Consider the following 27,644-nt stretch of genomic DNA (forward strand, 5'->3'; position numbering starts at 1 on the left):
AAGAGAAAGGCCAGCAAATAGTAAGACAAATAGACACTAAGCATTGCTACAGTTTTCACTCTGCCTTTCTAGTGAGCATGAATTGATAGACTCTCAGATTTCACTGCCCTGAGAACAGGCAGCTGGGAGAACCTTCAGCTCTTAAAATCCTAAAAAGTCTCCATCTCAAGAACATCCAGGTGTGAGCTGTCCATTTAGCCATGTCCACACCCAAATTCTAAGGTGGGAACCAAGCCATCCTGACAGGCGCCGCTGAAAGAAAAAATCAAGACTGGCACCAAAACAGTTAAACCATAAACATTCACTTTTTCTTTTTATTAAGAAAGCATGCACAAAAATAAACTCGTGAGACCACGCCCCTCTCTCCCTGACCACTGACACGAAGCATTGGGGCCACATGGGGCTGGAGGGGCCTGCAAGACCCCTCTGTGGGCCAGGCTGGCCCCCCTGCCCTGCCTGCAGACGGGTGCCAGCGCACCCGCAGAGCTCCACACCCACCCATCGATGTCTTACCACGCACTAACAACACACATTGATTTCAGGGGCAGAGGAACGAGGCTAATTTGCACACTGACCGGCATGTATTTACATATGCAAATGAGGCACAACTTAATACGCAAATGAGGCAAATATGCAAATGAGGAGCACTTGGATACGCAGAAGGAGCCATCTTGGTTTGTTTTTCTTCCGGTGGTGTTTTCAGATTTCCACAGGGCCGGCTCTCAGTAATGTCCACTGCAAAACACTAACTGGCACCTGCCATAAGTTGTCTCTCATTGTCGTCTCCGGTGCCACTTTCCACAGAAACCTATCACACATGCTTCCAAAGCTGTATCATTCCATCCTGAGGCAGCAGAGATAACAGCTGACTCCATGCTGAAGCTGTCTGGGATTCCTCATTTCTCTTGGAAATGCTCAATGACGAACTCCCCCCCAAACGCACACTTAAAACAAACCAAAAAAAAAAAAAAAACCCGAAAAAATCCAACAAAAAAAAGGTAAAAAAAAAAGAAAAAAAAAGTGCTGTTTCCCCCTTCCAATGCAATGAGACTCTGTCCACTTCCCTGACAACAATCCAATTTCCAAATGGTTTATCCCTACAGCAAATTTAAAAAGCAGTGTTAGTTCCCCACCTTCCTGAAGTCAGAATAGAGGTTATTACTTTACTCCTGTGCTCCAGGTCTGTCAAGCAGCCATGATAGTCTATTTCCATATTTGTTCCCTTCAATGGTAAATAGGGAATAAGGGCTGGGGGGAGGCTTGACAAAATATTAAGAAGTAACAAAAGGTTTGACAGAATGGAGCCATACGAGAAAAGAAGGGGAACACAGGACACAACTTTGGGGAGGAAGCATCTAAATGCTCACTCCCATTCCTGTACCTTTCCCACCTTCCTGATCTGCACGTGCTGATAAAGCTCATCCTTCAGGATTTACACTAGGTTACATCATCTCCCCAGCTGAACTGCAAGGGGTCTGAGACACCCTCCTCCCTTTCATACTACACTCTTTGCTTGGTCAGTTCAAAACCCTGCCCTACTTCATCCTCTCTCCCCTAATGGCCCTCTTACAAAAACTGCTTGCAAGGGCCTCTCGATCCCTGACCAGAGGGTTCAGCCCTTGACCAGCAGCCCCCCACTTCAGCCCCACTCTGCCCACCACGAGCCCATTCACCAAGTGGGAACTGCTGACGGAGGATGTGCACCTACACAGCCAGACTCCTGTTGCTGGCACTCTCAACCACAGGCAAGGACAGCCTCCAAAGAAATATGATGGGTGGAAGATCAAATAACAATTGGACAAATACTGATGAGAGAAAACTTCCAAATTTGCATATGAAAGGGAGAGCCTCACTACATATTTTGAAAAAGGGCTTGAAGGAGTGTGGGGTGAAATAAAAAGCTCTGGGGAACAGAATTTGCTGAATTACATGTGACACCCCTGACTGCTTCTTTTACATGATGGGTATGTAGGCTTCACCTAGAGACTGCAAAAGGCAGTGTAGGAAATGGGTCAGGATTCCCTCAAAATCTCTCAGTCTTCACAGATGGCACCACATTCTGAAACCAAACTTCTCTGCTGAAATACCATATCTGCTACATTTTCCTTTCTCCAAACTCAGGTCTGCCCTCCCAGCTCAGCTCAGCTCTCCCTACCTCAGGGATTACCCTCTCTTTGTACTTGGGAACACCACTTATTTTCTTGCTGTTCCTGCTGGTGCAACAAAGTTCACAGAGCTAAGATCACCCCTCCAGTGTCCCTTCAGCCCCCTGACCTTTACAACATTTACGAAACAACAGAACTACAGGCTCCCAGGGTCCACTAGGCTCTCTCACTCCAGTAGCCAATACGACAGATTCACCGGCCACCTTGAAGGGAAAGAGGGATTGTTAAACGCAAAATAACGGAGGCAGAGAAAGATGCACTCGAGGATTCAGCCTTCCAAGGTCTTTTCATGGCACCAAGGACCCATCTTTCCGCCCTCCACAGGGCACTGCACAACACGAAAGAGCCGATCCGATGCGTCTGAGGCCACCGGAGGAGGGGGAGGGCTGTGCTCAATTATTGGTAATAATAATAATAACAATAATAATAATAAACAAAAGAAGAAAAGAAGATAAAACAGGACGCAAGGAAGGATTATCTTCGGCAGCATCTTGCGGTGGCTTCTCTGGCGGAGATAGAGAATATATATCTATATACAGGCAAGGCAGGGAGGCTGGGGAGGGTGGTGCTGACACCATTGACCCCATGTCCCCCTCCCCTCCCACGTCCTTCATAAAGGACGGGCTATCAAGTCTGTAACTCGCTAGGTGATTAAGTCCCAGTCAAAATCATCGGGGATTTCCTCATTGGCGCCTGGAGGAGGCCCTGGAGGCCGAGGGACCAAATGATGAGCTGAGCCAAAAACAAGAAGAAAGAAGAAAAAGGAAAGAAGAGTTAGAATCTAAAACTACATACTTTTTCACAGTGGGTTCTTGGGCAAAAGAAAAAGTGATTTGGGCCTTCTCCTTTCCAACAGTCTAACAAGCAAGAACACTACTAGCATTAACCTCTGTCAGCATCTACCAGTGTCTGGGAATGTTCTGCTATGAAATTCTCCACAGCAGCTTCCACAGAAGTTAAGTTTCAGCCTCCTTTACTTACCTAATAGCTGACTGCTGATAGAGCACAAACGGCTTCATCAACAGAAGCTTCTCATGTACAGCTGTCTTCAAACAACTAACTGAGGGTGAGGCTAAGCTAGACAACCGTTTATGTGAAGTGAAAGAAATCAGGACTTTGAAATCCTAAACCTTCCCAGAACTATCACAGAGCCCTGAATGGAGGGTCCCTTGCAGTCCATGCTCCCTCTCTACCCACAGTGCTCCATTTGATTACTAAATGCTTTGGCAGAAATGCACAAAGGTTCTTTAATGTTCATTGGTGTAATATGCCTTAACATCACCCCTTACCTGGGCGATTATATCCCGGAGAGTCCTGGGTAGAAATCTGGTACATAGGAGATGGCCCGGAGAAGAGATGGGGAGGCTGGGGCTGACCATAGGAGTTCACTGTGAAAGGAAATGAATTAAGAAAAAAAAAAAAAACTGTTAATGTTCAGGTCAGAAATCTTGCCCGTGACTGGGTCGCAGCTCAGCCACAGAGCAACTCACTCAGACCCACAGGATACTGAGGAGATGTTCAGCTGTTGAGTCCAAACTCCAAGCTATAGCTTGGTCAGGGATCTTGTTCTTGAAACCAGCAGGAGTTTCTCTATTATTGTAAGAGAAGAAAATTTTCATCCAGAAACACCACAAGCTGGCTCAATATCATCTATTTAGTTCAGCAGTAGATGACAAGCAGCATTACAGTTCTATCAAGACCACCATATTCCCTCCTCAGAACGCATCCCCTACTCCTTGTACAGTATTTCTCCAACAAGTGTGCAAGGGCTTTCTTCTTTACTGTTCCTGCCATCTGGAATAGCAATCTCTCTACCTTGCCGCTCCTCTCTGTTGCTCACCTAAAAAACACCATCCCCTTCTCCTCTTCCAGGTCTGCCTTTTAAATATATTCCTGCCTGGAGGTTGCCTGTCAATAGCATGCATCACATAACAGTAGTCTCTCCAGACCACAGGTATAGGACTTTCCAGTTCTTTAAAGCCAGAGAAGGTTGAGTTGCTCTGACAACCTAGCTCTGAGTTGCTCAGTGCTGCATTGCCTGGTAAGGCTGCAAGTAATTTAGAATACTCACAGAATTGGGCCTTCATTTGCATGTCATTTTAGTCTCCTCCTAATTACCTTGGTTCATGGATTGCTCCTGTTTGCCACTGTTCAGGGCACAAGAATCAGAGATTCGAGGGGGCTGCTGTGGGCCAACCAGATGAGGGAGCTGACCAGTCTGGGTAAGGAAGTGATTAAGGGAGTCACAGAGGTTGGCAATATGGTGTTGATCCAGCGTCCAGTTCTTCCGCTCAGCCTGGCGCAAACTCTCCATGAGCTCTGCAGGGGACAGAGAAGTGTGTCAAAGACAGTAGTCACACTGTGATCTTCCCTGCAAAGAATTTCTGTCTTCTGTCCCTAAATCCTACCTCCTCCTCCTCACAAGCCAAACTTTATCATTTCAAATCTGTCACCAGACTCCTGAAGAGCTTCACATCTAAGATACTGTCACACTGACTCAGGTAGGGCACGGAAGAGTTTGAAGGAAAAAGCTCAGTTATCTTTCTGAAATACTTTTATGACTTAATTCTCCCTGCCCCAAATCCTGCAGTGTTCATTCAAGTGCTTCAGGATCTTTAACAGAACCCATGAAGTAGGACATGTTTTTAAAAATGAGGTGAATCACTGAGAAATTCAGGCCCTTGTCACAGTTACATTGAAAAATAGATCCCTGAACAGCACTTGCATGTTCTAGACTACAGCCCTAGTCACTGAGTCACTAGCTTTAGTCACTAGGCCAACACTGACCTGAGAATTGGGAGTGCTCAATGCTAGACCAGTTCAGCCGGTTTACCATCTTGAAGCTTTCCTTCAGGGAATCAATGTTGGAGCACCAATCAGGGGGAAACGCTGGAATGAGACAGGGACAAGATTAATACAATACAGATCACCCTTTCTCTCCACCCCTTAATATAAAAGATTGGCCCCTCTTCACCCAAGAGTCTGATCCTATAGCAGCTAGAAATCCTTTCTTCCTTGGAAAACCAGGGCAGCATCTCCTTTTTTACTAAGGCCCTGACTTTATGCTGCATTCCTTAAGAGAATCCCAAACCCAGGGTGATATGTCCTCCATTCTTCAGGTAAGAAAGCAATTTCCTTCTCAGATTTCAAACATATCTGACATCCCCCACTTTTCTACACGCAAGTAGGCACTACTTAGGAAAAGCTCACTTGTGGGATTTCTGTCTGGGGACTCCTCACTGCTCCCTTTCCCTCACTCACGATTTCCATCACCCCTGACTCACCAAAGCCAGCGTTGTTGATTGAAGCCTGTGACTGCTGCTGCTGCTGGTGTGGCTGCTGCTGTGGGTGGGAGTGTGGGTGATGTTGCTGATGCTGGTGGTAACCTCCATGCTGCATCGGGGGCGGGTGCATGGACATCACTGGCGGAGGGCCATAACCTTCACCACCCTGCTGCTTTCCTCCTTGGGATGGGCAACCTTCTGGGGTTGGAGTGTGGAGTGGGGGAGCAGCACCCACTGAGGAGGGGCCTTGCTGCTGCTGCTGCTGGTACATGTAGTAATTGTGGTTGGAGGGCTGCATGTCACCAAGGAGTGAAGAGAAACCTGCCAAGTAAATGAAAGAGGAAGGAGCTTGAAGAGAGCCTGGATCAAACCTCTGCTTACGTTATCCAGCTCTAATTTCACTGCTTATCCTGCTATTCATGAAGCTTTAGGAGTGCCCTCTACAGGCTGCCAGCAACCATCACCTGTGCAGTTACGCCCTTGCTGTGCTCCAGACACAAAACAAAACGCTCTACCAACAAAGACCCAGAAGGATTTTAGTACAGCATTAGGCATTGAAGTTCCTCCCTGAATTTTTCCTAGACTTACCAAAGTAACCCAACCTCTCCTGAAATGTCAAGCACATGTTGTTTTCCTATAAATGACCATTAAGCATACTTAAACAGGAGAAAATCTAGAAAATTGGTAACTTTATGCATCTGACTTGCTTGTTTCCAAAGACTCTCTTCAGTTCCCTTCTTACAAGCAGCTCGGTCAGGAATCTTCACAATTTTTCTCACATTGATCATAAGAACTCATAAAAGACTCTGCTTTTGTACAAAGAGCACACTGCACACACCAGGGCTCCTTTATTACTTTCATTCCTCCTGACTCACTGGGTGTGTCATTTCTATCCTCCTGTATTTCAGGCAACCCCTACACGTGAGAGCATCAGGTATTTTCTATCCTTCCCCAACATCAAGAGCTCAGCATATCTCTTATATCTGCTTCCCCTGTTCATTCTCCCCATACACTGGGGAACCACAATCAGGGGCACTGCATGCCTGAACTACTCACTTCTTCCTTTGAGTACCTTTACTTGACCATCTGCAAGCAAGCCTCACATTTTCACTAGATTCAACATCGACCCTTCAAGTATCCTACTACTGTCCTAGGGCAAAAGGATGAATACTACCATCCTGACTCAAAAGTTGCCAACAAAATTTTTTCAAAAACTGCAAGTTTTCCTACATTGCCATGCAGCCTACAACTTGGGAGGGAAAAAAATAATAGCTGCTAAGTTTGTCAAATCAGAGGAACACACCAAGCCAAGGTTCTTCTCTACATTTTTCTAGCTTGCTCATACTACAACATACCTCACACAACAGGCTCCTACTAGGAGTGCCAGCATGACGAAAGCAGTGAAAGTATATACATTTTTATTTCACTGAAGCTTCAAGTTCAGAAGGCCCTTTCTGGAGTGGCAAACTTTGTCTGCACAACTGTGTGATGGCTGAGAGCACAGGCGAAAAGCTCATGTAACAACATACTCCTTTTTACATCAGATTAATATTTAGAAGAGTGTTTAAAGGCAGAAAGAGCTTTAAGTTTTTCTGAAGTATTTTCCATGGACATCTCATCCCTGAAGTGATTCCGCCCTCTTCTGGCTGCTTATTCACTCCCAGAAATGCAAGATATGAATGGAGTTGGAGGCCCTCTCTTCTCTGCTCTAAATCCACAAAACTCAACTCTCCAAGGCCTTGTACAATCCTACTTTTAACAGATCTGAGCAATGATGATTTTCCACTCTCCTTCTGAGAAACTCCAGATGCAACAATCCCCTCCCTCTTACGGTTTCTAGCCTGACAGACTGTGAATGTTTCTCTGACGTGCTTTTCTTCAGGACTTCATTTTTCCCAGCTTCTGCCATTTTAGTATTTGCATTTGTATCAACACAAGGCATTTTTAAATCACTGTGCTTTTTTATTCTGAGAGAACTAGGGGGAGCAATGCATAAAAGGACGTGCAGATTTCTTATCAGCTCCTGGCAGAAGTAATTACAGCATGCCAAAGAAGGAAAGTCTGTTTGCACAGGCTCCTAAACGAGGAAAGATCTGAGAGATGCCAAATGGACAAGACTGTGTGGGCAGATACCTGCCCACCCCACATGACGCATGTAGTTACTCACCGTGCTGAGAGGAAGATGATTTCTCCAGCATGGATTTGTAGAGATTTCGGAAGGACCAGCTAAGATCCTGGAAGTTGATCTCGGAGTAGGAGAACTTGAAGTCATGGTTGGCACTGTACAGCGGAGGTGGCACATCGGCCCCTTCACGGCCCTGCCCCCCTGCTACAGTAGAGGCAACATCCACAGGCCCTGCACCCTGCTAAGGGAGGGAGAAATAAGGCCTTTAGTCTGTACTAGAATTTGCAGCTCGAGACAGAGATCTGACTAGATGCACACAGAACATGCACCGATATCCCATATCACTTAGCTCATCTTCCAACAAATCTTCCCAAATGCCATTTTTCTTGAGGAACACCAACCACAGCACAATGGCTCCAGCCTTTTCTTCAGCTAATACCATTATGCCTTCATCCTTGTCCCCATCCAACCCTTTGCTAAAATTCACTTCCTCCTTTTTTTCTATCTCTGCAATTTCAGCTCCTTCCCTTCTTTTTATTTTTGCCTCCATATCACAATTTTCACAATTCCCTCTCCTCACCACTTCGCTTTTCCATTCATGCACTCCTCCCACTCTCCTTTTCCTCCCACTTCTATCCTCTTCTCCACGGCTCACCTGACTGTAGTTAGCAATGGGGGTGGTGCTCTGGATCGACATCTGAGGGGTGGCCTCAGGTGGCAAAGAGGCTTCTGTGCTGACTGGTACAGCCCCTCGGGGGCTTTTACTTGCCTCTTGTTCTGGGGAGTCTTGTGGTATCTGTGGATGGGGAAGAAAGAGAAAAGGAAAGGAGCAGAAATCAAAAACAGATGGAGAAGTGAAACTGCAGATGGGAAGCCAGCTCCCCCGCTGTAGAAGTTCATGGCTTAAAAAAGAGGAGGACTGGGCCTTAGTCACTGAAAAGTCAGGATAAAGGACTTCAAACAAGATTAACTTTGCTACTGAATAGCAGCAACAACAGGCAATCAACAGGACATACACACTAGTTCGTTCAGTCCTGGCCTTTTTATGCCCATCTATACACCCTGATCCCAAAACATTATCATGGTCTGGTGCTGTAAGGGAATTCCCAGCCCGCTCCATGCTGTGTGGAAAGAAAAACACTCACGTCATCATCTGGAGGATGCCGCCTCTTGCGAGATATATCTGGACATGTATCTATTGTCCAATAAGAGCCCTGGAAAGAAGACCCATTGGTGAATGAATGATGAAATCACAGAGCTTTCTGAAGTATGGGGCTGCTGACTCAAGAAATGCAGCACCAACTAAACATTAGGACCACAAGGACCATCCTCTAGAACCTCACACAACCGAGACTGGGGTGTTGCCAAGAGATTCCTTTCGTGCACTGGGTTGCTTTGAACTATGAGGAACAATACTACTGGTGGAAGGCAGAATCCTCTACTTTCCACCACTCTTCAGACAGGACACAAAAGGAGAGTTTGATCCAAGCTAAGTGAACTCTCTTGGGCCTGCACACTCCTTGGAGTGGCTTCCTCACAATTTGAATTTATGATTAACTCATGCGAACCAACTCAATGTTGGTATTTGGCAGAGACAGCCAGAAGGATTGCTCTTTTTTCATGATTTTGAGACTACACTTCAAGCATCCACAGAGGGCCCATGATGGCTAAGAAATAAACCATGGTTAAGAACTAAAACAAATTATGCACAGAGAGGTCTGTTTAGCTTGGACAAGAAAAATCTAAGGGGATCAAACCACTATCTTCAACTGTGTAAGCATATTATAAAAGACAGAATCAAATTCTTCTCAAAAATGTACAGCACAAGAAGAGGCAACAAATCCAAGTTATGGCCAGGGAAAGTACAGTCAGATATAAACAAAACTTTCTTCACAATGATGGTGGTGCAGCACTAGAACAAGTGCCCAGTTTTGCTATCTCCATCCCTAGAGATATTAAAAATTTGACAGATCTCATCAGCCTAAAGTGACTGTTCCTGTCTGGGAGAGGATGGTACATGTCAACCCCTAGACCTCCCTTTCAATATAAAACAGCGTATAATTATGAGTGTTGTCTTCTGACTAAGTATAAAAAGAACTCTAAAGTGAATTTAGCTTGTTTTAACCTCCCAATGAGATCTGAATAATCTGAATAAGCAACAAGCACAGGTTTTCATTATAAACCCAGCCCAACATGCCAATGAACACCTGCAAACATATACCCTTAAGTCAGTTAGGATTTCCTGGAATAAGCCACATAATTAATGGTTTTTTTGAGCTGTGATCCTCAAAGATCTACTATTACCATTTATAGATGCCAACTGAGCACCCCACAGTCCTTTAAATATAACCTGAAATAAAGGCCTGAGCAAATGGTCCGATCTTGTAACTTTAGGATGAGGGGGAGGAGACAATCCTTGTGTCTAAATACACAGCTTCTTGCCCCTACCATCTCCTCCTGCTTGTTTGGTTGTGGTTTTTTCGAACAATAATATCTGCATGCCAATATACCAAGTCTTGGTTTTGCTAGCAATTCCCCTTTACAGTCTATGTGTACTATCAGAGCTTTACCAGTCCTTAGTTAGCTAACATATTCCTAAATTCTTGAGTTTTACTTGTAAATAATTTCTACAGATTTAAACTATGTGATGATGACATATTTTTCCAACACCAAATACTTTGCAATCTATATAGGTAGTAATTCTGCTCTCATTTCCATGGATCTTGCCCTCCATGAAATCCATGGTGTCAAATCATAGTCCTACTGTTCACCAGCAGCGACTATGCCCTCTCATAACAGAACAAGTTGGACTATACCCACATTTTACACACAATGATAAAGAAGAAAAAGAAACAAAATTAATAAAGTACATTCAATCACACTTTTGACTTCTGCCAGTATCTTTAAAGTTATCTGAAGATCACAGATAATGAAAATAATTACTCAAACCCTTAAAGTTCCTTTACAGGTTCCCTTTAAGTAAATGCTCCTGTAGCCAAAGGACTGCAGTAAATCTTACTACTGCTTCCATTTCTGCCCACACTTTCGGTTTCAAATTCCAACCATGAGTTAGAAAGGGCAACCCCAGCTTACTTCCCTGCAGTTTTAAATTGCTTGCCCAGAAGCATGTAGATTTCTTACCTTCCCAGGATCATCTCTTGGTCGAGGCACCTTTCGAAAACATTTATTCAGGGAGAGGTTATGACGAATAGAGTTCTGATGAGAGAGTAAAAGATACAGGTAAGTGCTACAACAAAAACATACAGTCTTATGAGTATGTGCTGGAGCAGAGAAAATAGGATGGTACATAAAAGCCAAAGGTCACTACATATTGCTGGAATGGGGCAGAACAAAAGCTGTGCAAAAGGATGGATTGAGATGGTTTATATGGGGCTCAACCACCCCTACACCTACAGAAGGTGCAAAGAAAATAGCATCAGTGTGATGCAGAGGATGGTAGTGATGTGTGTTTTGTGGAGGATTTTTTTTCATTTTCCTTGGTTGGTGGTGGTGGGTTTTGTGTGCGCTCCTTCTTAGTGGACCACCACATACATTCAACAAAATTCTCGGAGAAAATGGGACTGCTGGCTCTGCATTTTCTCCAGTTGGTCAACTTAGTTTTACATCAGTCTTCTTTTAATCAGTGAAGCTATTCTGCATAGAATTACGAAAGTAAGCCTTATAATTAGGCAAAAAAGGGTACTTCAGTGATGCAAGCCCTCACCTTCCAACCAATACCAGCATTTTTGTAGTAGGGAAAGTTGTCGCAGATCCAACGGTAGATCTCACTAAGCGTCATCTTCTTGGCAGGTGATGAGTTGATGGCATATGTGATCAAAGTGGCATAGCTGTAACGTGGCTTCCCATCTTGGTGCACTGCTGCCTCATCCTTACTCAGTGTGGCATTGGGATCTGTTGGTGAGCCTGGGGGACACTTTCGGGCAGACCCTGGAGGTCCTGCTTGTGAGGAACCCCCTAATTTTTCAATAGTAGCCCTTAAAGTAAGCTGTGGGAGCCAGTCTATGGAAGTGAGGCTGCTTTCCAGGTCAGAGGCCATGGTGCTGGAAGTAGGAATATCTGTGAGGAGAAAGGAGAGGAAAGGAAACCCTTGAGACACAAACAAGGTGAAGCCTAAGAGCAGAAACATCCATTTGCATTCTTCTTCTGCTATCACAAATACCTGTATGAAGATCATCCTATTTTATGTATCTTACTCACAGCTAGCCAGAACCATTCCAAAAGGCCCATGACTGTGCCTCAGGGAGGACCATCCGTACTGAGAGCAGCCGGGACAGTGCTTTTCCACACTGATGGTAACATTGCTAGGGCAGGCTTACCCAGGGCACTGCTCCCAGGTAAAAAGCCAAGATCTGTTTAAGGGAACTGGAGCCCTTTCAGCAGGTATATGACATTCACTCCTTTACTACATAATCCATATAACCTTTGTACTCTTCACCAAGATTACATGTAATCCAGTACGCTTACGGTGTCAGGTAAGAGGAAAATCATAGCTAAAAGGGAATATTCATTCATGCCATACACAAACCACAATTTAATTAGATCATCTGCAAAGTCAGGACTATCTTAATTTGAGGGGAAATTAATTTCTTTTTGAGGCCTAGCCTCTCTTTTTGCATTAGGTGACATTATAATGAATCCTATTCCTCAGAGCTAGGATTACATATCTCATTTTAAAACACCAAGATCATGCATAATACTATATATAGATAATTACATCTACCATGTCAAGTTGGAACAGACTATATTAAGCTCATAATAGTTAAAGCTTTGCCTGCCATAACCAGTTTTTCCTAAAAAAAAAAATATATATATATATATATTTAAATCCTGCTTAATTCACACTATAGCAGGCAAGTATTTTCTCCAATTCTGAGACACAGAAAAAACTTACTTGTCTGAAATCACTCAAGTTTGCTGCAGGAAGAGACTCAATGTTTTATCTCATAAACATTATACCCTTCCCCTCAGAAAAATAAACCACACCTGGCTAGCAGTTTTATACAGGGATTTCTATGTAACAATTATTTTATAAGAAGAAAACATTTTGCAGCATGAACTTGTATGAACTTGCACACTTAGCGCACTAAGTTTTCTGTAGTCTGTTGCAGCAGAAAGTTCATCATTCCTACTCACAACTGGCTGCATTACTATACTGGGAGCAATCCCTTGAAGTCTGGACTGAGGGAGCTAAGTTTCCAAGGCCACAACTTGCACTGCTCTTTGCATAAAGAGAAGATTCATGTCTTGAAGGCATGCAAATTCTACACCTTTCATTTCTGATATGAGTCTTTCCAGAAGATTAAATGGTACTTTCTTTGAGCATGCTGGAGCATAGACAAGGCAAACACACAAACACACTTATGTACGTATAGCAAATTAAACACTTGCATACATGTAAGAGAGAAGAGACTGACACAAACACACTCTGCTTAGGAAAGATTCGTCAGCAGACACCTCCCACTGAGTGCATCACTCAGATGAGTGGATCAGATGAGACAGGGAGACACCCATCTGCATGAATACCAATTAGATACTCGTTCTAAAAATAGGCATTTGACAATAACACAGTGTGGATGCACAGATCCAGAGACAGATGCACCCAGCATTTTGACACTGAAGACACCCGTTCTTCCCCCACACCCATATGCATTCTACCTTTCACTTCTGCACTCCAGAGCTCTCACAGCACCAAAGCAATGAAGTCCATACTCCAACGCATTCATATGCGCTAAACCTTTCATTTCCATGCATGTGCTCACCACACCTCTTAAGGCTCAAACACCTACACAATACCCCAACAAAATCCATCCCTCAGCCCCCACAGGCAGTGGCTTCACAGCCCTGGCCTCCGGAAACCCGTCCTAATTGCCCAGCTAACATCATCACTCACACTCTTAGGCACCCAGACTGAGAAGAACAATTGCAGCACCACAGCGTCTACAGCAAGTGGAAACATTTTTATGTTTGGGGAGGAAAAGAAAAGCCCATCAGCTACCAACTTACCTATCTACTTATCTGCCACACTCTCACTTAGGACAGGCATTACAACCTGCTGCACAGCTAATTGATCCAAGCTGCAAAAGGCTTTCCATTATCCAGCCCCTCAAATTGTGCTTTATTGAATAACTTGTTTTGACTGATTTAATCTAGTATCAAACATTTGAAATTAACACAAATAAAAAAAAACCAGCAGGATTATTCTTTTGTAAACAATACAAGGGAAAAGCAACAATTTATTTTTATCCAGTAGGGACGGACAGACCAATCAAAACACAGGTACATTTACATAGTAACTTCACAGGTAAAGCCCTCATTAAAAGCAGTACCCCACCTGGAAGAAAACAAACATGAACTAAATGTTAAGTCGAATGCTTCATTTTTTAAGTGTCTCATAAAAATTTTTGTCTCATATAAACTTAATTTCTATGGTGCAAGCAGAAAAAAGATTACTGCTTCTTGTTAAACTATTATGAAATATCAGTTGCACTAACAATACAACTCCAAAGTAAAATAAACACAAATTCATGTGTTCCACCCCCTCCCCCCTTTTTGTTTTTTTAAGACAAGCATAGAAATCAAGAAAACTAGGTTATAAAAGCCCATGGCAGATTGAGATACCAATCTGAAACACCAGAAATTCAAGAAACAGAAGAAAGCACTGTTTCCACAGAGCTTCAGGTTTGCCCAGGTTATGTCAGTAGAGCATCTGGGATGATTGGCTATGCAGTAAAATGTAAGGCTGATATGCAACATCCTCACCATCAAATACACAAGCTTTTGTGTATTTGTATAAAAAACACTTGTCAGAGAGACAAGCAAAATTAGAATTGGGTCAGATTACACCCACACTGAGAAATTTAATATTTTCATTCCTTGGTTTATAAAAATCTTTGACAAGACAACAAAATACAAAAAATCTTAAAAAAAAAAAAACCCAAACCAAACCCTGTGTCTACATATGCACTTGCACTTGGTACTGAAACAACCACTATTCAGTAAAACACAGCAGCTTTTTAAGAACATATACACTAGACAATAATTTAGGACAGAAAGAAGAGTCAGACCAAACAGCAATCACATGGGAAATTTCAAAGCAATGGAATAAGGCCTTTTTTTTCCAAGTTTGCACTTGATCATGTTACTGGATTTGCTGGCAATACAGGATCTGTAATAATTTGGCACAGTCAAACACTAGGTAAGGTGACAATTCCAGAACACTTTCAGGGCAACAATAATTCAGTGTAACTGGCTACCAAATTATTTAAAAGAATACTTGCTATGCAGTAAATATTACTGTTAATTTATGTTGCATTTCTCATTCACCTGACCCAAGTATTTGGTGCATCAGCTTGACACTACTAAATGGCATGATAAAACAAGTCTACAGCCAAACCAGAGCAGCTGATAATTCTTCCAACTTTCCTTTCCCAGCTTATTGTCTGGCAAATCTTTTGAACTCTTATGATCCCACTCAAACAAAGAAAAAAACAGTAATAACTAATAAACACATGGAACTGAAATCAAGGGTGCTTTAAAAATCTTACTACATTAGCAAGTTGCAATTAATTTTCAAGAAGTAAAAAGAAAGTTGAAGACCAGAATTCACCATGTCCCACTTTACAAGGTAAATGCTATCTGTTTATGTATTTGGCTGAATTGAAAAAGCAAAAGTAGAGTAGCCAAGGTCATAACCACCATCAACAGTTGGAAGGTGACTGCAGAGTCTTCATTTCTCAAGCACTAAACAGTTACAGTACAATCCCAAGTCAGAGAGGTCAGAGAGATGCAAGAAGTCCAGCCAAGCACTGATCCTGAGCTACAATTAAACAGACAAGAATCCGTCCAATTCATAAGAAAAATGTATTAAAGAAAATTCCTGCATTGAATACCTTTTAATAACCACTAATTCACTTTGGACTATACCCTACAGCTTTCTGGGAAAACTGCTGCCTTACTTTGAATCTTTGCAAGAAGCAAATAGAAGTTCCTCCTGCAAATGCAAGCTGGCTCCTGTCAATGGGACAGTAGGGGACAGACAACCCTTAGCAGCACTGAAGAAACCTGTACTTTGCTACTTTGCAAACGCTCACTCTAAGCCAGTCAGATCACTGACTACTTGCCTATGAGGACAGAAAAACACATGAAATGTGGGGAACAGCACACTAAGGGTCCCACTGAACAGAGAGTTAATAAACATTTATAGCCTGAAGCATTCTTCCAGGCTGGATTCAAGGGCTGATCAGGCAGAATCACTTAGGACTGAAATAGGGAGCCATACAATGAATGGCACGATGCTGTGCACTGCCTTCAGGAGACGCCTATTCTAGAATAAATATCTACATTTACATTTTTCTGTGTTTACTTTCACTGTTGCTTTATTTGCTAATATTCTCATCCAACAAAACATTATGACAAAAAGATTTAAAGGAGACTCAAGTTTCTCAACATGAACTTTGAGAGAAAAAACGCAAACAGACTATCAAGCAATGACAGACATTGCTGTAGAACACCTATGAACAGGTGACCACTTATTTCGGCACCTGAAACACAGATCCAGTAATCTAACTAACAATATCCATCTAATATACTCAGAGATACCCCTAGTCTCTAAGGTATTTAGCAGATTAAAAAATTGTCAGAAAAAGGACTATTTGACTACAACCTTTCTGAAATAATGCCACATTGTGAGGAGTAAAAATAAAATATGCATGAAGAAAGAAAGAGCCTCTACTTTGGTGAAAAAAAGGCAATTCTGGTGTACCTGTGTGAATTACACACTCAAAACCCCCTGTGTCCTCCTCCAATACAAAAAGGGGAAAATAATCCATTTAGCTGAGTCTAGAAGGAAGAGAAATTTGCCATTTTAAGATATGTGCTTTCCCTCATAAAGAAGGTGGTGTGAACTAAGACGGCAGGAATAACACGCTTAAAAATCTGATCTTCTCTGAGCAAACATTCTCACAAAAATACTTGTTTCATGTAAGAAATAAGAAAAGAGGATACTGATTATCTGCCCAGACTGAAATTGCTATCTATCATTTTGGTAACTACTTGTGAGAAGCCTCCAGGAAATGTTTATATTTCTGGAATCAAATGAAGGAAGAGAGGCTGGTGGGTATTGTTTATAAAATGAAACATAACCTGGAAGGAATGACAGGTGTCATGTTAATGACAAAAGAAAGGCATTGCAGTTTGACAGCACCCTTCTGTCTGCAGCACCATATGAAAGGAGGAAAACCCATCCCTGGGGGCAAGGAGGTAAGAAAAATTCTCATACCCTAGAACCATGCTTCCCTTTTTGGGGAGCAGTAGAACAAGCCAAAAAATGTTTTCCCAATTAACTAAAGGCCTGCAGATGTGGTAACAGGAGGCACATGGTTCTCACTAGTCATGAGCCATAAAGGGAAAAGGGATCCAACCAAAGGAAGCCACTGTCACCTAAGAGCACACGGCGTGCTACTGCCTATGAGTGTCACAGTGTGCACCTGTCCATGCATCAGGTTCTGACTCCACAGCCCTGCTCAGAACTACTGCATGTACAAGAGAGCATGGCTCTGAATGCTGTGCTATTTCATGGAGCACAGGCAGTACTGTGACTATGGCATCCTGAATGGAAAATTTGCTCCAAATCACACAAAACACTGAGATGGTACTGAAAATTACCAGTTCGAGGAAGATGAAAACTTTTAGGCCATGTATAGCTTAATATAAATAGCTGGACTAATTGCTTTGTTATAACTAAACTGTTATACAGATATGATTTTCCTTTAATGAATACAAATCTCAACAAAATAAGGTTCATATTAAGTCTCAAAGAAAAATAAAAAGAAAAATTTGTTTTCACTGTCATTACAGATTAGACAAATATCATGATAGCATATTTATCATAGGACCTTTCAATTCCCTCCATTTTGTGAAAGGTGCACAAGCAGGCAATAAATTTGTATTTTGAATTTAGTAAATGAACAGCAATGACTGTGCAGGCATTTTTGGTACAAATGAAGCATGAAGTCTTGTGAGAACTATAAAGTCACCCAAACCCTCATGTTGGAAGTGCATCAGGATTCAATTCCAAAGGCAATTATGTCCTAGCTTTGTTTAAAACTGACAAATGGTATAGCTTACAAAATCTGACCTGCTTATTTAAACTTATCAACAGATGGCATTATAGCCAAAGCCTGAAATACACTCATGTCAAAAGAAGCAGTATCTTTATGGGCACAACAGGCTAGGATTGAGCATAGCTAAGGCCTTGCCAGATTTTAATAAGACCAACTAATCAAATGTTTTTGTTGTCTGCTATATAAACATACAGGGAAAAAAAGCATCGAGAAATACTACACAAACACTGCAGACACTCCTAAGACAGTCTGAAAATATGTGCTCAAAGTTAGGACCAGTTTGCTTATTTATGACGCTGTGTAAGGTAAAGTGGGGAATGCATAACACCTGTCAAAAGAAACAGTAAATGATACTGAGAATACTGGTATACATAAAATACTTTTGAGCTGGAAATTATTTCCTTTGTAATAAGACTACTAGAAAAGATTTATTCTAATAATAAGCCAAATGTCCCATGACGGCCCTCCCAATAACAGATTTGAAGTAAAAAGTAAACCAAGCACTTTGAAGAAGTGCAATGAAAATACATCACCACAGCAGAAGTGTCTCTGCAGCATCCCTCCACCCTCAGAACCACTACGCAATATTTCACCGTTGGAAGTAGCAGCTGTAATTCCAAGCATATGCCAAGGCAGGAGAGAAATCTTTGACATTTGCTTTAAGAATATTAACGCAACAATTACTCTTACACTGAGAAAGGTACTGGGAACTGGTGTCAGAATAAGTCAAATTTATGAGCACATATCTGAAATGAAATTTTCCCTTGGAAACTGGGAAGTCTGTGGCAGAGAAACAGTAGGTAAGAGCAGGTATTTCCCCCAGCCCTTTGAGAGCCCCCAAGCTGAAAGATTTCAATTTCACCTGCCTATCAGAATCACACCCAGTAATAAACCTGCAGCAGAAGATATGTAAACACCGATTTAATACCCAGATTGTTTCTGAAATTAGAGACAACATCAGAAGTAGATCAGCATGTGGACTATCTTGCTCAGAAGATCTGCACAGCATTGCGAAGACATATACAGAGACACAGGCTAAAAGAATGTACCATGCTTATAAACGAAAACTGTATTCTTATTCACATTAGAAAATGGGTCTCTTGGTGAAAAATTACTGTTAGCCTTGCATTTTAATGACAGCAATAGTGAAAGGCTTCTATGGTAGAGAAAGGAACATCAGCCACATACAGGGAAAATGAAAATCTGACTGCAAGTGGTCAGATCTTGTTCACCAAAAAGGCTGAACCACTGAAAACAGAATAGTCAATATGAACTCCGCAATAGTTGCTGAAACAAACCACAACCCACTCCTGGAAATGGGTATCAAGCAGTAGCAAGAACTCTGTACTGAATTCATAGGAAAAAAGGAAATAGGTATCAAGTGCAGATTAGTTGAATACCACATGCCCAAAATGTACACAGAGGACATGCTCCCAGGGTTGAGATTACCAAAGGACTGCAGAGAAGCCTGTTAAAGAAGAGTCTGAGAGCAAAGCACAGCTGAAATTAAAGTTGGAGAATGATCAGAAGAATCAAATAATACTGTGTGAGGCTCATAAATTAAGTCTCAACCACTGTTTTAACATAATTCCTTTTTACTATTCTGTTAGCTGTTATTCTCAAACTGACAGAACTCTCTTCCAGTAGACAAAACACCTGACAATCCCTGCCTGGCTCACAACTCGAAAAGACTTGTACCACTCTTGAAATTCAAGAGGATCCAGAACCACACTACCACAGAAGACACACCAATTAATGGTTTCTTTTTACTTAAAACACTAGTACTGCTGCTTGGCATCCTACTCACAAAGTGCTCCATTTTGTGTATCATCCTGAAACTAAATCTTCTGTTCATCTCCTTACAGACACTGAAAGAAGTCCCTTTCTTCCACACACATGCTTGCCACAGTTGTCACTTTGCAGCGGCAAGTAAATATTATTCTGCTCTAACCTTGAACATTCCAGTCTTCAAGATGTTGTGTCTTTGCTTGTAACAATCTTTATTTCTTTTGCAATCATGCTTCTTCACAAAAGGAGCCAGGGAGAGTGGGGTACATACAGTAAGACAACTACATTTGAGTATCAGTTAGACCTTTGAATAATTTTCAAAAATGCAAATAATGGCTATTTGCATATTTGAAAAGAGCTCATTGCAAATATGCAATTAACAGTGGGACCCAATGATCTTAGAGGCCTTTTCCAACCTTAATGATTCTAGGGTTCTATGAAATAAGTACTTTCCAGTATGTCTGGCCTCTATTGGCTGGCAATATTCCTGTGTGTATCAAGGTATGAGTCAGCTGAGGAAGAATGCAAAGAGATGTTCATGCAAAAAATGGAAAAGCACAATGTCATGCTTGTGCTGCCGGCAGAGCAAAGGACAATGCAGTAAGGGACGGCGACAGATAGGGGAGAAACAGAAATGTGAAGGCCCCTTAGAGTGAGCACAACAAGCTGGAACGTTGTGTGGTGGATGATAGCCAAAACACAGGCTCGTCAAGGAGGAGATGGCAAGGTGTTGAGAAAACATGCCAGGAGGACAGCTTCAGCAATCGCATTGCTAACAAGACGAGAAGGCGACACGGTTGTAAGAGGCCAGCAAGAACAGCTCGCAGTAACAGAGATGGGAAATGAAGGAGGAGGCATAAGGGTTACCCAAAGAGACTCAAAGAAGCAGCAAAAGATTCAGGCTATGAACAGGAAGATGAGTCCTATGCTTCATGTTCAGAGCAAGAACATGTTATAGGCCCAACTGTGGAAGCTTGCAGTAGAGGAAAGCAGGAAACAAAGGCAAATCTCAAAGGAGCTTTCTCGAGTTCCATATTGGCTCAGGGGTCTTAAACTTGCAGCAATTAATTTAAAAATATGTTAAGGTAGTATGAAAAGCAGCATCATTTAATATCCCTGATGTGAAGGAGGTAAAGAAAAGCAAAGAGAGGATACTAGAAGTGGGTCATTGTGTCTAAGTTATGAAAAAAAAAATGGGAGGGAAGTAAACAGCTTAGTGCAGAGGCTACTGAATGAATGACTGGAATAGTTAGGAGGGAAACCAGGAAAATACTGTCACAAAAGTCAAGGGAGGACAAGATTTCAAGACTGGGCATGATCAAGTGTCAAAAACAGCAGGGAAGCCAAGAAGGATGAAGAAGGAATAGAGACCCTGAGACTTGGCCAAGAAAAGGTCATTAGAGATCTCAGGAGAAGCTTCAAGGGAGTGAGAATATCTATACTGAAGTCAACAGTTCTAGACTGCACACAATCATACAGAATCTTTCATTTTTGGAGTGACTGGTCCTTCAATGAAACAAAAACACATTGGGCCTTTTACTGTTTCCTAATGCCAAAAAAAAGGGGCATATAGAGGTTTTACGTTCAATATCACATTGTAATTAAGGCAATCAGCAGCAAGAGCAGGCAGCCATTATAAAGAGGTTTTCATCCTTATACTTTGGAACCCTTATAAAGGATCAATAACCTATTCCAGGATAAATGGGAAGCCATGCATGGAGAAGCATGCAGCTCAAGGTCAGCCAGCAAAGGAACAGCAGAACTTTGCAGAGAACATTGCTCTCCCAAAACCCAGACCAGTTCTCTACATTCAAATCTTGTCTGCTTTGTTCAGGTAGAGATAAAAAGAATTTCAGACATAACTATTTTAGCAGCTTCTTTATTTTTCTCTGCAAGTTCCTGATGGGGAGGGAGAATTTGTCTTGGTTTTACTTAATATTTTTTTCAGAGGAAACTGAGAATTCAGGAACTTTGCTCCTTTAATTTGTGACCACAAAGTGTTCAGATTCTTTCCCAATTATTCAGATTTGAACTTTTAACAGTAATTACATATTTCTCCTATAATCAGCCACAGTCTTTATAGAGCAGAGAGCATAAACAAAATTTGAATTGCTAATGGTAAAAAACAAAAAAGCAAATATTTTTTTCCTCGAGGTATAAAAGCTCTCACTCATCATCTCACCATGTCTCTCATTACTCAGTCTCTCTTATATATAAAAAAGGCCAAAAAAAGAACACACATTCTCTTAGTTCTTGATTTCACATCAAATAAACTGACCAGATCAGAAATATGAGGAATGAGGTACTGGGCCTTGCACAAAATGCTCAGCCCAGCTCTGATAACCAGAATCCTCAACTGCTAGAGGGAACCAGAGAATGTAATGGAAGGTGTTTTTATCCTAACTAACCAAAATACAGTTATTCCTGAGGAAGGAGAGGGGCCAGAAGAGAAGGGAGGGTGGGAGAATGAAATTGAGTTGGACTATGGAGACCAAGTGCTGTTCCCAAGCCAAGCAGAACTTTTCTGCTTGGTTATTTTCAGTGATTAAAAAAGAAGTTTCTTGAGATAACCTCAGACAAAAAATCCCACGTATCCACAGGCATATAATCTAACAAAATGCAACCAGGAACAAGTCAAAATGCAGATGGTAGAAGTAAGACCAGAGCCTGTGAGATGCAGTAAAAGACTCCTGCCAGTGAAGAATCCTAGGGAGAAAATGAGGGATGCTTGCTTGATGAAGAGATAAGCAGCATTTAGGCTTCTAGGACCCTAGGACAGAATGCCAAAGGGACCACAAGACAAAAGAGATGCAAAGAGCAGGAACAACTGAGAGGAGTGGGTGTAGGAGGAAATGCGAATCAAGAAGTAGGCAGGCTGGAAACACACTGGGCCTTAAAGGTGCAGGAGAGGAACATGAGTGCCACATGATCCTATGGAGCCCAGGTATTCAGGAAAGGTCAGGCACCACCAAAATCTCTGCTGTCTACCTTTAAATCTGTGCTGCCTACCTAAAGAAGTATCAGGTTCATAATAGGATGCCTGGGCAGGTCAAAGACAGATGGATATAACAACAATCCAGTCCAAATCTTGGCAAAGCACAATAAATTGGTCTTAAAGTTGGCTGTAAGATCTCCAAATTTTGAAACATTCACAGTATTTTGCATTTGCACTTCAAACTTAAGATGAAAATTTGCAATTAATTAGTTGTGAAAACATACTGCTGCATGCTTGCTCTCTCTCAGTAATACACATACACAGACGGCCTTTAAAAAGTGAAAAACGTGAGTTCAGGGCAGAAATATGTTATAGATTTTGATGTTCATTATGTACCCCTTAGAAGGAAGAAGGAAACAAAACTACCAAAACAGACAGCAAGTAGCAATACTGCCTCCTACAAAGGCAATAAGCATTTGGAGGTTGAACACATCAACTGGATATTCTTGCTAAAATAACACGTGCAACTGTCAACAATACAGCAAATTAAAGGCTTTTCTTTAGGCTTCAGAATTAACACAACTGGAGAGTTCAAACATGTTAGCTATCACATCAGGCTGCCCATCAATCTAGGGTCTACTCATCTTCTCTAAGACACCTCCCAGACCGAAAACAGTATCCTTCAAAGTTTCAGTTCTGAAGCATCACTCAGAAACAGATTCTGCAAATGGAGTACTACAAAAACACAGAAGGTACTGCATGAAAACCACCGCTTACTCTTCTACCCAAGGTTGGGAGAAGCAAATGGAAAAATGAGTCCAGAAGCATTTTTTTATCTTTTGGTTGCTAATGATTGAGATCCAATTCCTGTCTGACAGCTGTGTAAAATGAGATAATCAGCTCATTCCTGCTCTTGAGGGACAGCTGTCCATATCACAGTTGCCATTAACCACTCCTCCTTTCTGACATTTGAAGTAAAGGGCCAAAGATCCAAACTGGGATACAGACGGAATCTCCCACTACATGAAGGTCAGCTAAAGTTTAGGGAAAGAGGTAGTAACCTGTACCTCTGTGATAAGAATAAACTTCTTCAGAGACACCAACATTCAGCTGTATTTTTAGAGGGGAAAAAAAACTCAGGAAAAAACCCCAAACCAGAAGGACTACAGTAGTCACAACCCTCTCTCGGACTGAAAACTTAGATCCCAACTCCTCAAACTGCTTCATTCTTTTATTCCAACTTTTTGGACTACTTATTCTATGTGAGAAACTTGCCTACAAAACCACACTTCAAGATAAAATCGAATTAGTTATAGAACACAGACGTAAACAGTACTATAACCTCATGATCTTTCAGTAACATAATCCTTTTCCCATAACTCTTTAGACCGTCTCATTTCATTTTGCTTAAGGGCTTGACCTAAGAAATGCCACTGTCAGATCTCAGAGGGGAGCTGAGTGCCCATAGGACAGGATCAGACTGCTTCAACTTAAAAAATCAACTTTTGGAAGCATGAAAGTCCAAATTTAAATTTACAGACCCATATATGCACAACTAAGTGTCTTTTTCCTCAAATGTAGAAGACTTCATTGCTTCTGTTGAAGCCAACTCTACGTTCCTAGGCATCTACAAGAATGAGGCCGTTTACGTAGGTACATTAATGTGGTTTTTGAAGTCTAATTTTAGGTGGTCGGGTTTAACATTCTTAATGTAAACTCTTATAGACTTAAAACTTCCATTTAAACGTGTCTATAAAGTATCCTGCACTTTCATGAAGATAAATAATACTCTCCCTTTTTCTTGCATAGATACTTTTGTATAAAATAAATGGTGCAGAGCAGCTGCAGTATTCCATCTCAGAGGAAGCTGCATTTTCACCTGTGATAAACATTTGATATGAATACCATGATCACTTTGAAGAGCTGTGCTGACAAAAAATTATTCCCTAAAACGTATGAGTATGTCCCAGCTTTTGTATAGCTGTGTTTTAGATCATGAGATCCTTCCAGCAGAGATTGTTTTAATTTGGTGTCCACGTCAGTACTAAATGCCTTGTCAGCAATTAACAAAAAAATAACAATTAGTCTATAGCACACCACTTCCAGTCTTTTATGTCTGCAATGAACATTTAAAGCTCAGGCAGCAAATATAGAATCTTTATCATTAATAGAAGAAAAAAAAATGTTTCATATGCAGAAAGGTACTTGTTGTGGAAGAGCAGAATTTTGTTAAGGGTGGTGTATATATTCTGTAAAGTGCCCTGGCATCCATCAGAGGCAAAAGCACTTAAAAATGTCAAGTCATGACTGTGAGGAAGGGGGCAGCGTGAGGTAAATTAACCTCACGAGCATGAAAAGTCAGTTTATCCCCTTGAATGTACAAAGGCCAAAATGCCTCAGTTATCTCTTCCCTTGTGCTAGATAACACAGCTCTACTCAAAACAGGCTGATTGCATAACTATAGGGCAACAGGTAGGAGGGCATCTAACAGTACCCCCAGAACATATGCATGATTGGTGGTTCAGCCTTCCCTTACAAAGAGTCACCTCCTGAAGCTATGGATTACTGACAAAATTCTCTGCCAAAATGGGGAATCACTTTGGCATCTTTTGTCTGATCTTGCAAGCACATCACCAAGGAGTTCCTTCTTCAGGGACTCCCTGTTTAACCATTGCTCTCCAAAAGGGCTCCCTGTCCTGGCCCTTTGATCTTGGATTTCCTCACTGCTATCTCACTAGAAACAGTAATACCTCACGTGAGATATCCAAGATTCTTCTGCTACTGGAATCTGCTTTGGCTTTATTTGAGACGACGTCTCCCTCAGACTTGATTTCTCAGGAAATCACTACACTGGTGTCAGAATACTCATTTGTGGCTGGGAATTAACTGCCTCATTTACAAAAAGCAGCAGCTTGACTCATGCAGCACCAGCACTAGGATTCACATTCCTAGCCCCTGAATGCAGCATAAAACACAGATGAAGACTGGTGGCAACCAAACTGCTTCTTTTGGCTTTCAGAGCAGGTTCCACCAGCACTGTCACAGCTTTCATTCCCAGGCCCCTAAGCACCACAGGACCCACTCTCAAGGGCACACCTACCAGAATTCATCCCACAATCCCTTAGGTACATTAGGACATGCATCTCAGAGTATTTGCAAGGGGATCTGTACATTCAGACCCCAAGCACAGTGAGGGCTGCACCGCACAATGATTTTATTCCCCCAGTTACAAGCATAGTAGGACCTACACGGAGAACTGACACCCCACCCCATGGGTGCATCCTTGGACCCTGGCACTACAAATCACTGCTCCTGTCTCCTCAAACCTTTTTTTGGCCACTATTATCATTCTCAATGACCCCAAAATGACAGAAATTAATTCACACCAGTGATGATTAAGGCTGAGTCTAGGATGAATAAACCAGGGAAAGAAAGTAGAAGGGAAAGGGCAGAGAGGCTTCTTACAATTATATAGGACTGAGGTTTCCCATAAGCTAAATGGTGAAGGAAAGAATCAGGTCAATTCTATTTAGCTCCATAAGGCAGCTAAATGAATGAGACTGAGAAAGACACAGAAAAAGAAGGTGGGGAGAGGTCCAGAAACAGAGAGAGCTAAAAGATTAAAAGCATGCAGAAACAGTGAGAGAAGAATAGACACAGAAAACAAGGACAGAAAGCGAGAGAAGACAGCTAGGAATAGAGAGGTGATATAATGTGGTCACTCACTCTGTCTGGAAGATTTTCTGGAGGGAGGTGGATTATCTTCAGTGCTGGTTGTTGGGGTTTTGCCCTTCACACTCCTTCTCTGAGACCCATACTCAGACCGTTGCTGTCAGCTATTCCAAGGGCTTCTTCAAAAAATATTTCGAGGGCGAAAGGATTGTGGATGAAATCAGGATCTTGAGTATTAAAACAATCTGCTTGGATTGCCAGTCCCCTAAAACTGCTGGTTTTATCCCGGGATGGAGATCCTCTCTCCCTTTTGGCAGCTAACTACTAAAGGGGTGTTCCCCGGGAAACAGCCTTTTCACTGATGGTCAGATTATTTCAGAAATCAGTTTCCCCAATCTGCCTACCTAGAAATCTCTTTTCTCTAGGTACACCTTGCCCGTAAGGGGAAAAAAAATCTCTTTCTCTAAAACAATTTTTGCTATCTCTGTGGATATTATCAGTGAAATCTGTCTTTTCCTCTCCCTGTAACTAGGAGGTGTGTCTTCTCTCCTTGCACTGGGTATTTGAAGAAAACCCTCTTGGGATTAGGGGATGAGGGATCTTCCTTGGGATGAAGGAAGATGAGATCAGTATTGGAAATTACCTTTATCTCCAGTCAACAGCAACTGGAAAACGAAAGACTAGCTAAATCTCTCTTTGCTCTCTCTCCCTTGTTTTGCCCTATCACCTGCCAAGCAGATTTAAATAATTAAAATTACTAGGTAAGAACCTGGAGCTCCTACTTATTTCTGTCTTGGGAACTACCTCTCCTGGGCATACAGGATTTCCTCTGTAAAGACACCCACTACTACCTGGTCTGGGGAACGGCTGTCTGCTCTGCTTGACAGAAGACTTTCCTCAGCAGCAGGAGGGAGTCGGCAGTAAAGGTTATTCTCACAATCCTCAGGAACTGGGGTCTGAGAACACCTCTCCCCGTACAAGTATCGAGGGAGCTCCAGAAGGCTCTGTTCCACAGCGAGAAAGAGCAGACCTGCTTCTAGATAGTTGCTAGGGCTGGGTACCGGGGGCCTCCGCACACCCTTGGCTCGTTAGTGGGGAAGGGGGCAAGTGTTAAGCTCCCTCACCAGCTGCGGGGAAGGGGCCTGGCGGGGGGGGGCGCCGGGGTGTCCCCACACCGGGCGCGGGGCTGCCTAACGGGGCTGCGGACGGGGCGGGGGGCGGCGGGCAGGGTCTCTCCCCCACCCCGGCAGGCTACGGGGGTGTCCCCCCACCCCGGCCGCGGTCCCTGGCTTCCCCCCAGGCCCCAGCTCCTCCTGCCCGGGCTCGGCTACCACGGGAGGCCGCGGCGGCTCACGGGCCTGCGCGGGGCTGCGCGGCGCCTCCGCCGCCTTCCGCCGGGCCGCGGCTTCGTCCCCGGGGGGCTCCCCGGGCTCCGGTGCGGGGGGCCCGGCCCGGGCGGCGCTGACTCTCTGCAGGCCCCGCCGCTCCCGCGGCTGCTGCTCCGGGCTGCGGCTCCACTGCAGGCCCCGGCTC

General features: G+C 42.7%; 1 protein-coding gene across 4 annotated transcripts; it reads right to left on the bottom strand.

Annotated features, from left to right (window-relative positions):
* Positions 1-286: 286 nt before the first annotated feature.
* FOXJ2 (forkhead box J2) lies at positions 287-27,644 on the bottom strand. Of its 4 annotated transcripts, none has more exons than XM_084226315.1 (12): positions 27,443-27,644; positions 26,166-26,290; positions 11,299-11,651; positions 10,716-10,790; positions 8,720-8,788; positions 8,230-8,370; positions 7,617-7,815; positions 5,450-5,770; positions 4,953-5,054; positions 4,284-4,484; positions 3,455-3,553; positions 287-2,897 (listed from the first exon to the last, which is right to left on the bottom strand). In XM_084226315.1, exons 3-12 carry the CDS (start codon positions 11,629-11,631, stop codon positions 2,809-2,811), a joined length of 1,629 nt encoding a protein of 542 aa, XP_084082441.1. In that variant the 5' UTR covers positions 11,632-11,651; positions 26,166-26,290; positions 27,443-27,644; the 3' UTR covers positions 287-2,808. The 4 variants fall into 4 exon arrangements, with proteins under 4 accessions (XP_084082441.1, XP_084082440.1, XP_084082439.1 ...); XM_084226314.1 differs by having other exon boundaries at positions 26,166-27,115; XM_084226313.1 differs by having other exon boundaries at positions 26,166-27,115; positions 27,236-27,644.

This window comes from Fringilla coelebs, assembly GCF_963513975.1.
Source record: "Fringilla coelebs genome assembly, chromosome: 2".
NCBI classification, from domain to species: Eukaryota; Metazoa; Chordata; class Aves; order Passeriformes; family Fringillidae; genus Fringilla; species Fringilla coelebs.

What these genes read in the sequence shown, in the direction of transcription:
- FOXJ2 (XM_084226315.1), bottom strand. Translation starts at nt 11,631, where the DNA reads ATGGCCTCTGACCTGGAAAGCAGCCTCACTTCCATAGACTGGCTCCCA. An exon ending in CCATTGCTAACTACAGTCAG is followed by an intron (nt 7,816 to 8,229) that starts GTGAGCCGTGGA and finishes TCCCTCCCTTAG; the next exon opens with CAGGGTGCAGGGCCTGTGGA. An exon ending in AATCAACAACGCTGGCTTTG is followed by an intron (nt 5,055 to 5,449) that starts GTGAGTCAGGGG and finishes GTCTCATTCCAG; the next exon opens with CGTTTCCCCCTGATTGGTGC.